Raw genomic sequence first — 16545 nt, 5'->3', positions numbered from 1 at the left:
CTGCAGCATGGTAATGATTTAACTTAAGCCAGTACAGCATCCATGCAGTACTGTACAAGCACCCTTAATGAGCTGAAATGCAGGGTGAATAATGACTCACAAGGATAACCAGAACTGACAGGAGCGATTCGCAAGGACTAGCCTTGCATCTCTAAAATCACAGCACGCCATTCGTGGTATGGCTGCCGACTCTCAATGTTGAGATATTGTTTTATTACGCATAATGGAAGTGTGGTTTGCTCAGATAAAGGAAATCATGACAAAGGCATGGACAAACCGTCTGATGCTGGGGTCATCTGAATGCAGCACCAGGCGGTGCTTAAGCAAGTATTACACAGCATTGCCTCGGGATAAGTGCTCCTCAAAGAGTGGGGAATTTCAGATCAGCATAAGATATCTAGTGGGGCATTCATGAATGAAGATGGTCAGCAACTGTCAGATTGCACTCGAGATGCAAGGAACAGAATGTCCCATTATAAGTCAGAAATACACACAGGATCTCAGTGCCTTGTGGCAACTTCCTCAAGAGCTCTTGAAACACCACGTTTTCCAGCCTTGTGTTTTCCATGTTGTGCTTTACATGAAAGTCAAAGACCGTTTCCAGTCTACCAAAGACCTTCCTGCCTTTGGACTGGTGACTGCCTTTGGACTGGTTCAGTGCTTTTAGAAAGCTAAATGTAAGCTAAAGCTAAATGTTTGTTAGTACAAAGGCTATGAGAGAAACAAACCCGTGATTTGACAGCCGGCGATTATCGAGCTGTCAGTGATGTGTGACGACTGTGTATGAAATAGGATGTGATTCATTTTTAAAGGACTCCTCATCTTGTTTTCTCGATTTTTCCCCTTTTTTAACCAAAAAAGCTGTCCCATCTGTCCATGCCCAAGGCAGAGCCCAAGGCATCTCTGCCCTGCATTTCCAAACAGCGAACATGCAGACCAATTCAAGATTGTTGCCCAGGCATTTCTGACTTCCGAGAAAAGATGATAAATAAGACTCAAGTGAACAAATAAATCAGATGATAACATTGGATTTATGTTACTGGTCAGTATATCAGACGACATTAAATTCATTACCTAAAAAATTTGAATGTCCAGCAGGAAGCCACATTTCATCATTGTTACTTCTTCATTACTTCTCAAGCTGACTAGCTTACATTTTTTATTAGGCTGGAAGTTATTATTCTCTATTATTCTCATTCTCTGATGTACAGTATCTATCAATGTGCACCAATTGTTAGTGTGAACTACTACCATTTTTTAACCAAAGATTCTCTAAGGTGTCAACAAATTGTACTTTATACTTTGCTTTGAAAAATGTCTGTGCTACTCTTGAACAAAAATTTCAACTCAGTCCCTTTGTACTATTATTACTTTACTCAACTACAACTCAGTTTAACTTCTACAACTTAAATGGTGATATATCTCCTTAATTGAACCAAGAGGGAACACAGAGTCAGTAGTCTCAGATTCAACCCTAGAAATTTTATCCATCACTAACCTGACAATTGTAATAGTATTTTTTTTAGGCTAGACAGTCACCCATGTACTCAGATCAGTGGGGCATAACAAGGAGTGACATTTTCAGGACAGTGGGGCTCTGCCTCTTGGTCTCAAGAGGACCCAAGCAGAGTGGGTCTAATGGGGAATGCACAGCCTCATGGGTACTAGGGGAAAATGCTCTCTGACACTGTGGACTATCCAGTGGAATTGAAGAAAATCTTTTGTGATGATGGCCCTTCAACTGCTCTGACACTGTATCTCCAAGCAGGAAAAAGAAAGAGACTCGAGAACGGACATTGGAATGGAACTCGGCTATTCTGGTATTTTAAGTTAGTGACAGATCTCTCCATCAAATTGAAAGCCAACAGCAGATCTGACTGAGCACTTTCAAGTATAGTTTTGTTGGATGAACAAAGCCAGTTTAATCCAATTAAGCAATTAAAAAGCAAATGGCAAAATCAGAGATGCAGTTCAGTGCACACTGTTCAGTTGTACTGATGGGCTCTTAATGAGATACCTTTTATGATCGGTTCCTGATTACTTTGTTTTGTCCTTTGTTTTTCTGAACACCAATCAGCAGTTCACCTTGTACCATCTTTGAAATGATCAAAAATGAATACAGCCTTAAATGTATGACAAAAGTTTCAGCGGGAAGAGCTTCACAGAAAATCACAGAAAAACTATATTTGGAACTTTTAAGATTTTTTGTAGAGATAAACTGCACTGATGATAATAAATAAAAGACAAATTGCTTGTATTGTTAAGCCATCACTTTAGTCACAGCGGGAGTCTTTAAAGATTGAGACAAATTGTGGTTCTTTGTTGTTTTTCTAATGGGAAATAGTAATCAGTCCTTCTTAAAAGGACAAAAGATTTTTTTTTTCAACCGCATAACTATGAACAAAGTCGAGGTAATTAGCCGTTGTAGTTCCTTTAAGGAGGGCCCTTCTGGCAACACTGAGCAACGCGCTTTGAAGGGGGAGTGAGCAGTGGCCAAATTAAGCATCATTGCTCAGCAGAACATAAAGAGCAGCTCATTATTGTCTGCCTGCGCCCTTCTGGGAGGTGATGTAGGCCCAATGAAAAGGCTCAATGTGTTTCGATACAGCAGACGGGAGAACCAATCATGCTGTGGATATTAAGCCTTACCCTCATCACAGCCATGTTCTCTCATTGGTCTCTGTCTTTATTGGCCTGACCTCTGCTGTGGAGGGTATTCATGCAGGTCGGAGTGCTCGCTGCGACTGATGGCACCCAGGCTGTGTCTGTAAAGATACATTGCAGGCAGTGGGCCTACATTAGGTCTGACACATTTAAACTGCCTAAATGAATGGAAGCTGGACTGTGTGCAGCTGCCTGTCACAGCACAATTATTTTTAATAACTTGCACAGAGCAGTGGAGGAAAGGGTAGCTGGAGACTCTGTCACATTCAGTTTTCTGACAGGGGCCATGAGTGCTTCTCTGACCCCTCTCTCTCTTGTCGCCATTCCCCCATTGTGACTGACAGAGATAGCCAACATGTGTTCTAAATAAATATCTCCCCCGGAAATTAATGGGGATTTTGACCAAGGTTATTTGTGAAGCAAGTTACACAAAGCAAATGGTTATTAATAATCAACAGTGTGGTAAAGGGGGCATACTGTAGATTTCAGTTATTCTATCCTGCACGTGTGGAGTTCCTCCTCCCCCAGGCTTGGGGACTTTCTCAGCTGTGTCTGTGGCTCAATGAGCTCAGGTGTTTTTGGTCTCTCCATTGATTGGAGTGTTACTTCCTATGGTTTAAATAGATGTAGTGGAACATCTGACAATTTCCACGTCAATGTTCAATATTCTGGGTGGGAGGTGGTCACAGAAGTGAGTTAGCTATGTGAACACAGTGCAGAGCTGCACAGCTGCACCCCAGAACCAGATGTCAGGTTGGCACAACTGGGCAAAACAGAATTAAACAGGTGCTTCTATCTGCTATAGGGAGAAAACAGCGGTGATCTGTTTTTCTTCCACCGTGGTTAAGGGCACCCATTCTCCTTCTGCATGAGCCTGTCATTGGAGCTAGTTCACCAGAGTGAATGTGGGAGAGAGGACAGATCTGTACTCGGTCGCCTTTCGGGGATGAGATGTTGCGGGGGATGTTGCCAGAATACATTAATTAAAGGCTTAAATCTGCCTTCTGCTGCCAGCTCTTTCATTTATTTCTCTTATTTGCATGTGGTGCAACACTCTGTGAGCACCCTTGGACGTCGTCACGTTTTATGTTGTGTGATAGTTAATGAGTCTGGCAATATTTTTAGTCAGACAATTCAAACGTTATCATTGTGACACAAAAGGTATAGTAATTGACTCCAGACATTATGTCATATAGGAGAGTTCATTCCAAACAGACAAAGAGATAGCTACAAAGTCAGAAAAATAAATTAATATCTCACAGAGTGAAATTAATGTCTAATTTCTGTCCTCAAATATTTGATGTGTTGTTGTCATTGTTTTACCTTTTTAGGTTTCACTTAATGAGGCAATGTGCTCAGTAAAAAAAACTGTGAAATACTGACATAAGAGATTGGCAAACTTCAGAAAAATATCAGAATAATCACAGCAGAGGGTCTATAATATTAATGCTACATTTTATGATATATGTTACAAGTAGGAGGAGGGATGCTATAATTGCACTACAAACGTGTATTTTAGCATTATACCAATTATTGTGAAAAATTGATTCACTTTAAACTTTGGCTGCTTTAAATGTGTAAAACAGAACTTCATATTTTAGTGAACTGTCCAATTCTGCTAATAAATTCTGGCATAGGAAACCATCTTGGAACATAACACACATTTCTGGGGTTGATCCCAGAATTAATCATTTAGGCATTATATTGAAATTTATTATTTATTCAGCCATTCTATTCATGCTTTATTAAACAATAATGTTTCAATAGCATGGTTATGGCCATATGGTATGCAGAGTAAAGTTCATTTTAACAACTATAAAGTTATATCAAAGCTTTTTCATATTGTTCCAGTCCACTTCTCTCAGACACTGCAAACATACTTTTTACTTGGATATAACAAAAAAAAAATGCTTGAAAGATTAGCTTAGTGCCTTGTATTTATTTTATATCACAAAGGTGTGATGTAACCCACAAAGAAGTGAAAAATAGATATTTACTTACTTGCAATGTAAAAAGTCTATATATGCTGATTTTGGAATGAAGCATGCACAGCACATCACTTCTTGCTGAACCCAAACTCCCAAAGACTAAACCTGAATTGAATTTAGAGGTCTGGCTGTTTCATAGAGTGGCTTCTACTTATTTAACTGACCTAAGAGCCAAGTCTTTAAAAGATGTCAGATGAAACAGAAAATGAATATTGCAAGTAGGCCTGTGAAAATTCTTTCTTGAGGTTGGTTGATATTCGATCAAACAGGGTTTTCCTTTAGATGACACAACAAGTCTCTAGAATTATTTTGGCTTTGTATGAGAGAGAAACACTCAAGATATTGAGTATATTCAGAGGTGAGGACAGAAAATGTGACAAACCCCTGATAGGCAGCAGGGTTAGAAGTGAGAGAGAAGTTTAGGATGATGCCTCTTATTTGCTCTGTTTCATCATTTAAAAAGTTACAGAAACCATTTCAACCACCACCTGAATGACAATTAAATCAAGACAATGCATACTGCCCTTATGGCAAAGTTAGTTGCACACCATTTTCATTTTAAGGCAGACTTGCTTTAGTGTGCACATACGGTCAGTGTGCTATGTGCCTGTGTTGCAAAGTATTGTTAAAAATGCCTAACATCTCTGTTCTCTGATGAGGCCAGACTGCCCAGTTCTGCTTCATGCACAAGAAATCTTCAGTGATGTTTTATAAACTGTCAGGAGTTTTAGAGCGTAACTAAGTATATATATATACATATAGAATATGGGTTTGTGACTTATCTAGCCATGGTGTTCTGCTCCATTCTCACCAAATACACCAAATAAAATCACTGATACCACAGATCTTCCTCCTGTTAGGCTATGCTCACTAATGAGTACAGGTTGATCTTTTTTCTTTTGTCAATGCTCCAACAGAGGTCATCCTAATCCTAAACCTAACCCTAGCCCTAACATTAACCCTAAACCTAATCTTAACCCTAACCCTAATCCCTAAACCTAAACCCTTACCCTTAAACCCTTGCCTGGAGAACCCAAACTTCAAAGCCCCCTTCCAAGTATTGTCCTTAATACACAGGCTATAGAATAATGGGCAACTGGTCACCCCCAGAGAAAGAAAGCCAACTGGTCACCCCCAGACAAGGACAGCCAACTCGTCACCCCCATTAAAACTAAGCCAACTGGTCACCCCTCATGCTAACCCTAACACCAATGCTAAAGCTAATGCTAATCCTAACCCTAACCTTAGTCCTAATGATAAAAATACAAGCTCATAACATCATTTTAAAAGCAAGCACAGTGAATAATGTTTTATTACTAACTGTGATTGCTTAAAGATACATAATAAGATAATAAGATACATAAAGCAGACTCAAAGAGGCAGTCAAAGTGTCGACAGTCAAGCCAAGTGTCAGGATTGATGCAAGTTTGGGATCTGATATGAAGAGGGTTGTAACACTTGGTGTGAGCAAGCTGGTTTAAGAATGTCCAGAATGACTTACTATAGTTAAAATCTTCATGGTCTGAGGACCATGAAAAGTTATTTGATACTCAACAGGTTTAAAAATTTGCAAACAAAAATGTAAGCTACCTCAGTTCACCTGTACTGCTGTCTGATATCAACACAATAAACCATCACATCCACAATAAAACCCAGGGCATCCCTGAAACAAAAACAAATTTATAGTGTCAGTAAGTCAGACGAGCCTTTAAGTCTTTTGACTACATTCTGGAAAGTGGCCGCAGGAGAAGAAGCTCTTCCTCCTCAAACGACACACCTCATGGCACGATTATTCGGCAGGCAGCAGAAGTTCAGTTATTTCTGCTCTTCTAGCTGTGAGCAGCTTACTTCATGTCAGAGGTTGCGAGGATGAGAACTGGAGGGCCCCGAATATGGAGAAAGGGAGGGGAAAAACTTTGTTGATGGGGCGGCACAGCACAAGGTGTGGAAGGAAAATACCTGGAGTGCATGAAAGTTAGATTTTATGGGGTCTGACATCAGGGAGGCCAGAAGGAAGTTGCAATCACCTGGGTGGAGCAGCTCAAGGGCCCAAATACTTGCATGCATGGTGTACATCAATGACATACACACACAAACAGGAAGGGCAGTATGCATTGTCCTTCACACATGCTCACAGCTGATCCCATGTCTTCAGAGGAATGTGTTTTAGGGCAAGTCAGAGGTATGTCAGGGTGATCAATGAAGGCCAATGCTTCCTTCTCCCTCTCCTCCTTCTCATTGAAGTATTTTACCACTTTCTGGATTTTTTATTTTTCTTTTAATTGTGGAAGTGGCACATAAAAAATGAGCCAATTTCCCCAGTGATAAGGTTGCTAAAGCAGATTTATCTTCATCTACATGCAATTTTAACATTCAGAGATATTCTTCAACAGTGAACTCAGCTTCAGGATACATTCTTATCAGAATGAGTAAAATTCTAATGCAATCTGACCTGTCTGAATGCATCACAGATAGAGGCGAGAGATGGTGATTTCCATCATGATTAGAGTTAGCTGCACAGTTGGTTTTGAAGGCGCATGTTTCGATTGAGCACAGAGCCCACATATGCCTGGACTAGTTAATCACAATACTCCTACATATAAGAGTGACCCTTCAGTCCTGAAATATATACATTTAAATCAGGGGTCAAAAAAAGCACACTCACTGTTTACATGGAAAGGTCTCAAGATTAATTTGGTATTGATTTTAGCATTAGAATGCATTTCATTTCTGATACAGACTAACAGACTAATATGTCAACACAGGAAAAATAAATTAAAAATCAATATTGTATAATATTCTCTCTGGATAGTAGTGCTATAACCTGGCGCAGTGATGACACTTTATTAAGAATTAGGACCAAGAAAATATTACATGTATATACATTATTCACTAGTACGTGTTTTCCAGTAAACATAAGGGTGACATTTTTTGCATTTATATATTTATTTACACATTCTTGGAATCTTTGAAATAAAATCTGACAACAACAAAAAATAGAAAAAAAAACAATACAGACAAATTACAGGCTACAGACAAATGCTGTGGACAAATACTGAAGACAAATGGTCATTGATTTCCTGAAGCAGGGAGTTGACTGTATGTATGTATATAAATGAATCCAAAAAGTCTACACACCCTTTCAAAATTTCTTGTTTTTGGTGTCTTAAAGACTGAAATCAAGACAAGTGAAGTCAGACTTCTTAGCTTTATTTACACATTGTAACCAACAATATATGAGTAAAAATCAAATGCCTCAGTTTTCAAGCAAGTATTAAAAATGAAAAACTTTGAATGTCTTGGTTGCTTTGATAACTGCAGTGAGTTTGTTTGGATAAGTCTCTACCAACTTCTCATATCTAGATTTTAGAATTGCCTCCCATTCTTCTTTGCAGCAGTTTGAATTCACATAAACTGCAGGGGGATCATTTATGAACAGGTCTCTTCAAGTCAGTCCAAAAATTTTCAATGGGTTTGAGGTCAGGGCTTTTCGGCCATTCCACTGTGGATTTTGTTGTGTGCTTTGGGTCATTCTCATCCTGAAAGGTGAAATTCTTCCCCATCTTCAGTTCTTTTGCAGAGGGTAGCAGGTTTTTCTCTAAAATCTTTTGGTATTTTGCACTATTCATTTTCCCCTCAGTGCATGGTCCCATAGCATGATGCTGCCACTCCCATGCTCGACAGTAGAGACTGTGTTCTTAGGCTGGTGGGCTGTGTTGGCGTTGCGTCAAACATATTGTTTGTCCCTTAGGCTCATCAAACTACAGGACCTTTTTCCATATGGCAAAAGGAGATCTAGTGTCTTTGTGCATAATTCTGACAAGACTGGATGTTCTTCTGTTGTGAGAAGTGGTTTCCATCTTACCACCCTACTCCACAGCTCAAAACTGTGGAGAACACAGGAAATTGTTCCTATGTGCAAATGGCGGCCAGTCCTTGCCATGTCCTACAGTCCTACAGTCTATATATATATATAATCTGCAACAGAATCTTCGATTTGAACTCCATTTCCTGAGGGTTGCTTTGTTTTGTAGAGGTGAAATTCTTACACTTGTGCAATGTTCGCAAGTGTAACAACAAAAATTGTCATTGAGCTCATTTTGTACCACTTACAGCACAGTTGATGGTTTGAGAGACCGTTTCATCAATGCGCTCATTCAGTTGCATTACCCAAATAGCTTGAGTCTTTCTTCAATGGCCATAGGATATGGTCCTGGATCCAACACCCCTTCACAGAACCCCCTTTTAGAAATAATACCTTTTAGTTTGGTTTACTTCATGTTTTGACATTTTGCAGGAAAGACTGCAGTTGGTAAATTAAAATGCAGTGCATGGATATCGTAACTGCCATGCAGAAATGTGTGCTGCTTTATGCTAATATATTAATGTATTATGTTTGTATGGTGTGTGTAGCATTCTTTAAAACAGTGATAATGAGAATGATATAACAGTAGTCGCTCATATGGAGACCAGGAATGTTTTTTTTTTTTTTCCCATGCAGCCCATTCTGGTGCTGCAATACCACAGCCCAAATGCAGGATTTCCAACCCTAACCACATTATCTGACCACCTAAGGCTGGGGAACCAAGTCACTCAATATTCAGGGGGAATGAGAACCTGCCTGCTAGATAGGGTTTCAGCATCCATGATGAATCACCTTCCTCATAGAGCTGTGCAGCCAGAATACACCTGGGTTCACTTTATGGCTAATGTACACAAGGCATTTCATTATAAGAATTAATGGGCAGCCTTGAGCAGTAAACACTGCCTGCCAAGGAAAAGTAAAGTTGCTTTCCTGAGGCTACCATTACGATGACATAATGCAAATGACTGTACTTCCAAATGAACATCTTACCGACATCAGTTTGAATATTAGCTGCGTACCCACAGGGCGAAGAGGATCTCAGCTGAAGCTCACTCATTCAGATTGTAGAATAGGCAACACAGACCCACCCACACCTTCATACTAGTGTGGGTGTTGGGGGGGGGGGGGGGGGGGGGGGGGGGGGGGCGTTCAGTGTTTAAGATGCCTGGAAAGTGTCTGTCCGGCATTGGGTTAAAAGTTGTGCGGGCAGAACAGGTTCCTCCACAGTAAATGTTGAGACACTTCAGAGTGTATCAGCAAATCGAGCACTGCGCTTTAACGGTCTTCCGCAGGCTCATCCCAATTGCATCCAGTTCTCTTTGTGAAATTACAGGAATTTCCCAAATCATCTCACTGTTCTTTTGCTATAACTTCCCAACTGACATGCTGCTCTGCTGCTTCGTCTCAGACACACATAATCTGGGTTTACTTCATGCTCACTAAACAAGTTGAACATATGTTCATCACCTACATTTGCATGTCTTCCTTTTAACAGGAAACATTCAGAAAAATCTACTTCAAGTTGTTGAAAGTGGTTATTTTGTTTTCAATGGCCTTAATATGAGCAGTTGTCTTTCTCCCAGTGTGTGCATTTTATTTGAATCAGACCTCCCTGACTAAAACAAAGATACATTAGAAAGGGGACTGACCCAGAGTTGTAATTACTGTACATGCTTTTGTGTGACAAATGTGAGAGTAAATCATTGTTTTGCTTTGCTCACCATGAATTGCAGTCATTTCTTAAAATGTGCGATACAACTGCTCTCCTGTGGCCAAACTGAGGCACTGCAACTTTGTGACTTCAGAAGTAGATAGCAGTACACCAGTAATAAGTTAGTTTTAGGATAGTTCCACATGACAGCAAGACAAATTTCCAAAAGAAGGGTAAAGCTGTCTTTATTTACAAAACAAAGCCATTTAAAAATAGCAAACAGTCAGTTGTGCATTATTCACAAGCCATTGGGCATACCCACAGTGACATCATGATAAACTGTACAAAATTTACTTTCACATTTATATAGACTGACAAACAAGCAACGTACAATTACTCCAATCACTGATACAAACTGGCATATGTTCACTTCAGAAAAACTGGAATTTTAAAAATCAAATTCCATACTCTGGTTTCATAAAAATACTATTTTTCCATTCAAATTATGCCCTCTACTTGCTTACTGTTAAAGTCATTTAATTTTTTTTTAAGTAATAGAATAAACAAATAAAATGGCTATAAAAAGATTAGTGTGTATAAAAACACAATACTGGATAGGAAATAATTACCTAATTACCAAACCTTGTAACAAAACCAGCATAATACATACAGGATAAATAGGAACAATATTTACAAACTGTAACATATATTCATCTTTTCTGCATATTATTAACTTTTTGGTGCATCAACTTCAATTACTTCAAAGCCTCTTCTAGTCTCTGAACATCCATAACAGGGATTTTCGCCACCTCAAAGAACACTCTGTAGGAGAAAGAAAACCAGCATCACTGTAACAAGCCATCTAATCATTTTCTGGACATAATTTACATGAAGTTATCCAGGTGTAAACTGGAAAAAAAAAGGGGGAAAAGGCTATGCTGGCTTGAGGCACTACAAAAATAGTTGACAGCTTCAAAGTACAAATAAACCAACAGCAGGGGAGGTGTGAGGCCTTACTTGTGGGAGTATTTGCTCCTCACAGCTTTCAGCTTGTCATCAGTGGGGTGGGTCACCATGGAGTGGAGCCTCCTCACCAACGGGCACAGATCTGACACAGTGTAGCCCGTATGGTACTCCAAAATGGCCGTCTATGGAATTTAACAGCATCGTTTATGCACGCAAACAGTATACATGGACCATGTGACGGACAAAAACATGCACAGTACACAGAACACTGTCGTGATTAGGCAGAATGCCCACGGCTCCCATCCCAACTTTAAAGCAGCACTTGGGGAAATATGTTATGTGAACAACTCAAGTGCAGTGTGAGACAGTGGGGCTGTAAATTGTAAAATTGCTGACAGACAGGAAAATATGTCCTCACCCATCCTCCCAGCTCCTTCATGATGAGGGCCAGCAATAGACAGGCACTGGCCAGGTGGGAGGCCCGCACGGGCACCAACTCCTGCTCTAGTAGGCTCAGCTCGCACACGTAGCGCGCCAGTGTCAGAGTCTCCATGCTGGCACGCACACACTGGGGAAAGGAAGACATCCTGGGTAAGATGCACATTCCTGACAGTGAGCTCAACACACATTCCACATATATAACGTGTGTAGCATATATACACACGTTATATATCCATGTTATATATGCTACACACTTTTATGTTGTAAACATGACCACATTAATTCTAATCCATTTGTAATATAAAGAATGCAGTAACCTTGACCAAAAAGTTGTAAACAGATGTTCTGCTTATTAATCAACAATGAATTGTCAGTCAATTAGTCCACGGGTTAATGACAAAAACAAAAACATGACCAAATGAAAGTTCTCATGGTTTTTGTTTGTGGTGTACCCAGCAAACTTCACCCCCTTTCACCTTGGCATATCTGCGGAGGAAGCGGTAGGGCACTGGGATATTGATGTCAAACTTCAGCGTCTGCAGGATGTTGATCTCCATGGTAATGAGCTCCTCCCGCTTGTAGGCATCATCACAAATGTACAGGAAGTCATCGATGCAGGGTGGACAGCGCTCCTGACATTAGAGAGATTATAGGTCAGAGCAAGCTCAATAAAAAGTCACCAGGACCATGGACTCCCAACAGCATGGAGCTCTCAAATCAAACTACACTGCAAAATGAGGGGGACAAACCCTTCCCTCACCTACAAACCCTCTCTCAGTCTCTTGCCTTCTGATACACCTTCATCATCCCTCCCCTTGACTTCTCACCTCAAACTTGGAGGCAATGAGCATGGACGTGGAACCAATAAGCTGCAGAGTCTCCCTCATGGCCACGGTACTGGACAAGTAGTGGTCAGTCAGCTTCACAGCCAGGTACAACGTCTCATGGTTCAGCTCAAAGTTTTCCTGCAAAGAGGAGGTGGGGGCTGTGAGGAATGAGCAGGCTAAGCCAGGACTGAGAAATACAAGGGTTTATCTGGTTACACTTTGCTCACCTGGACCTCGACCATCCAGTCCACCAGAATGCCTCTCATGTCCTTGTTCAGGTCAGGCTGCTTGTGCATATAATCCTCCAGGACAAACTTCTCCTGAAGGAGAGAGCAGGATGACAAAAACCAGGCTTACACATCCACCCAATGCATACCACCAGGAGCCTGGGTGAGCATGTCTAATCCTTGAGGTTCGGACATCCGCAGGTTCTGTAGGTGCCCTTGGCACATCAGCCAGCAAGCACACGCAGAAAGATTTGTCTCTGCACTCAAACAGTGGCTGCCAGTCATTCACATGCCAGACTAAAACTGGCCATGCCCATTCCCTATAGCATCAGACAAGTACCACTGCTGCTGCTGGCTACCGACTACAAGGAGGGTGAACACAAGGGTCACCTGCAACACCCTTGACTTAAGACAGCGGCTGACCTCTCTGCCCTTTAGGTAGTCGAAGATCTCTTTCGCATACTCAGAAGTCATGAAGCAGTCACTGCTGTGCTCTTTGTCGATGTCAAACTCCTCAGGCACCTGCAGCAAAAGGGAGAAATGTAAACTTGCATCAGCTCTAAGGGGATGCCTGTCAGTAATGCTCATTACACCAATCCACACCCCAAATAGTCAAGCACTAGACAGACTAATAGTCCTCACATGATTGAGATTTCTTACAATGAGAGGAAATCAGTTCAAAAGCTTTCACTCACCAAAAACAAGATCAATAAGATGCTTGCGACAACACCATCCATTTTGTCATAATGCCCCACAATTACAAGTAAACAAACCTTTCCTTGCCTAATGGACACTTACATTAAACTTCTATCACACAAAATGCAGCAATGAGTAATGACAAAGGAAAATAACATTCACAGAAGGACCTTTGCTTCACTAAAAGACAAAAGGGTCTAATATTGCTGTAAGCTGATACGCATCTGCCTGTCTCACAGGTGCTTTTGATATGCTCTATATGTCTGCCATCGGGTTCATGCTGTTTTGACAATTTCTGAGCACTTTAGACTTTTATTGAAGGCGAACTATGCTATGCTGCTAAAAACTCCAACAGTATTAAATATATTGTGAGAGAAAACTAGAACCAGAACTGAGAGAAGGCACGTTTATTCATTTGGTTGCAGCCATTATAAACTATCAGTGACAGTCACTCCTATGGCCCGAGAATGTTTACTTGAACAGCCCCTTGTTTTGTGTGCCACAGTCCATATGCTGTAAGGTGGAAACAGGAGACGCCTGACATGACTTCATGTGTTACTGTGCACACCAGAGTATTCAGTTCAATTAAATGTTAGTCTCCCAAAGAACAAGTTAAACAAAGATTCATACCTGGAATATGAAGAGTATTTTGATACTGAAGAATTTTGCATAGAGAATAAATTTTGAGAATTGCATGAAAGTCCCGATGCCCCCCCCCCCCCCAAACCCAGCTTAATATGGAAAATCCCATTTCTACAAATGTAAACAGTTGACAGATTTCTCAGCATATGTGCCTCAGACATAATTATCATTGCACTGCAGCTATGAGCCTTAGATTGTCTTCAGTATACACAGCTTAGAAGCAAAATCAATGGAACTAATTCTGGAACTGGCAATTCACAGTATTGAAAAAGATAATACATTGATAATAGCACTGCAGATTCAATCAGAAGCATCTTAAAGTCTATTACTCGAGAAAAATGCATTTGTACCTTAACAGCTGGAAATTTGAACCCAGCTAGATGAAAGAGTGCAAGCACCAAATATGGATTTTGTAAATATCGGACTTCTGTCAGGAAAGTCACAGCAGTATTTTTAGCTTTCTCCTATACAGCTGACTTTGCACAATTCCAGCCAAGTATGCTGTCATTCAGCAAAGGTCCTTGCCATGACAAGCACACAGCACAACACCAGGAACCACTGAACTAGCATACCAGTGAAGGAACAGCACACTCCACCTGTAACGTGAAACTGTCAAAGATCAGAGACGCTCATCACCTGCTGCCACTTGCCACATGGAGGATCCTTTGGTGGCGACTCTTCCAGTTCTTCAACAGGCAATCTCCCTACTTTCATCTTCTCAGGCTCCCCCTCCAAACTGGCAGGGGCCTTCCTGGATGGGGACAGAGGCAGAGGAACAGTTCAGTCAGGACACACACACTGGAAAGGGTTTTTAACCACACACACACATAAAGTCTAACCTGGATCATAACAAGCACATAATCCATTCTATGCCCCCATTATTTACAAAAAGAAAAAAAATATATATATTATCTCATTAAGTAAAACTAGCTTCAGGTGGATATGGGGCATTTCTATGGCAAATGTAGCTTGCCGATCTCAGATTCTGAGCAGCATTGAAAGTTTTGATTGATTTTTGTAAGATAAACTTGTAGGGGATACAGAACAAAAATAAATTACTCTTTTCTGAACTCAGCAAGGCCACAAACACAGGGAATTGTTCTAGAATTGGATACAAATCCATGCACACCACAAGACAAAGGGGGGAAAAAAAAACAAATCACTTTTTGAGGTTGGCTTCATTTTTGGTAACTACTGTGCTGCTCTTCTGGGTCTTCTTGGTGGTCTTCTCCTTCTTGGTTAGGTTGCTGACCTGGGTCTTGTTTGCCTGTTTTGGAAATTAACAGCTTATCCAATTAAAATTTTCATGATCTCTTGCTGTAGTACTGCCCTGTGAATATGCGTGTCAACGAAGCATGCAAACCAAGTCCCATGCAACCAAAGATGATTTACACCATGAAACTTATTTCTAGTTCCAGATCAATCATGAATATCCTGTCAGACCCTTCTTCTTCCTGATCTGTTTTAACATGTATCATGTGTATAGCATACTGTAGGTATACAATGTGCAATGCTGAGAACTGGCTATCATCAATCCATTTTGGTTAAAACAGTTTAATAAATAAAATGTATTTAAATAAACCCAAACCATGTACAGTGTGCATCACTGATAAAACAAAAGCCCTGTTTAATTATAAGCAAACCATCAGCTACATTGGTGAAAAGGTGCTGATACCGTAGTGAAATCACCCGTGACTGAACACAAAACTATGGAAGGTGATGTGATAATCCTCAAATATTATGTACTTATAACTATGTCATTTAGAAGGGTGCTCTTCAGGGAAATGTAAATGCACCACAATCCAGATTAGTTGTTAGGACTGTGAGGTAAGTTTGAGTGCCATATGTCACATAAACCCAAAACTTACTATTCTGACGACTTGCTGATCATCATGATGATCCGAAAGACATGCGACAAAAGCCTAGCCAGGTAAATGAAATGCATGAAGAATTTCTTTGCACATTCCTAGCCCGAGAAAAACCGAAACCCACTTACATTGGTGATATCAACAAAGGCTGATCTCTTCTTAGGGGCTCCTTGGGGAGAGGAGGGAGACCTCTTAACATGGAAGCCTTCCTCCTGGGATGCACAAAGTACAAAACATCTCAGAATCATTCAAACAAAGCGCTTGCATGTAACCAGCCAAGTCGATAGCCAGGTAATCAATGGTACTTGGGAAAACAGCGTCACCGTTTACCCACTGTATTCAAATACATGATCAAGTCTAAATTTTTGGCAATGGGACTGATGCCCAAATGGACTAAAGGACTCCGCTATCTTGTTAATGGAAGCAGTATCGGTACAGACAAAATAACCTTGCCACAAACCCACTCCCCATACGTGGCTGGTAGTCAGCAAAACACATTTTAATAGCAAAGAAGTGCTGTTAATGACTGCCTTAGGTAACATACCTGATTCTCCATCCCGGGTACCTTGGTATGCAGTTTAGGAATATTACTACAAGTCTTCTTTCCTCTTGAAAAAGACATCTTTCGGCTGATTTTCTTTTTTCGTTTAACTGCAAACAATCTTCTCCTAGGGAAATCAGTGAGACAATATTTGTAAGCCTCTGCCATA

The 16545-nt window shown here is 40.6% G+C and overlaps 1 protein-coding gene across 1 annotated transcript; it reads right to left on the bottom strand.

Annotated features, from left to right (window-relative positions):
• Positions 1-10923: 10923 nt before the first annotated feature.
• On the bottom strand, positions 10924-16483 carry ccnb3 (cyclin B3). Its single transcript, XM_036525736.1, has 11 exons — positions 16380-16483; positions 15964-16047; positions 15131-15234; positions 14604-14718; positions 13053-13151; positions 12630-12722; positions 12403-12540; positions 12052-12207; positions 11553-11702; positions 11186-11316; positions 10924-10990 (listed from the first exon to the last, which is right to left on the bottom strand). The coding sequence occupies exons 1-11, from the start codon at positions 16455-16457 to the stop codon at positions 10924-10926; spliced, it is 1215 nt and encodes a 404-aa protein (XP_036381629.1). The 5' UTR covers positions 16458-16483.
• Between the last annotated feature and the right edge of the window lie 62 nt (positions 16484-16545).

Source organism: Megalops cyprinoides, chromosome 3, assembly GCF_013368585.1.
Source record: "Megalops cyprinoides isolate fMegCyp1 chromosome 3, fMegCyp1.pri, whole genome shotgun sequence".
Lineage (NCBI taxonomy): Eukaryota > Metazoa > Chordata > Actinopteri > Elopiformes > Megalopidae > Megalops > Megalops cyprinoides.
Note: the sequence above shows the minus strand (reverse complement) of the source record. Positions and strands in the feature narration are given on the sequence as shown.

Bases quoted from the DNA above. Each gene is read 5' to 3' on its own strand.
- ccnb3 (XM_036525736.1), bottom strand. From the start codon at position 16,457: ATGTCTTTTTCAAGAGGAAAGAAGACTTGTAGTAATATTCCTAAACTG. The intron at 13,152-14,603 runs GTGATGAGCGTC...CTTTTGCTGCAG, and splicing joins CATGTGGCAAGTGGCAGCAG to GTGCCTGAGGAGTTTGACAT. The intron at 12,208-12,402 runs GTGAGAAGTCAA...CTCTAATGTCAG, and splicing joins TCATTGCCTCCAAGTTTGAG to GAGCGCTGTCCACCCTGCAT.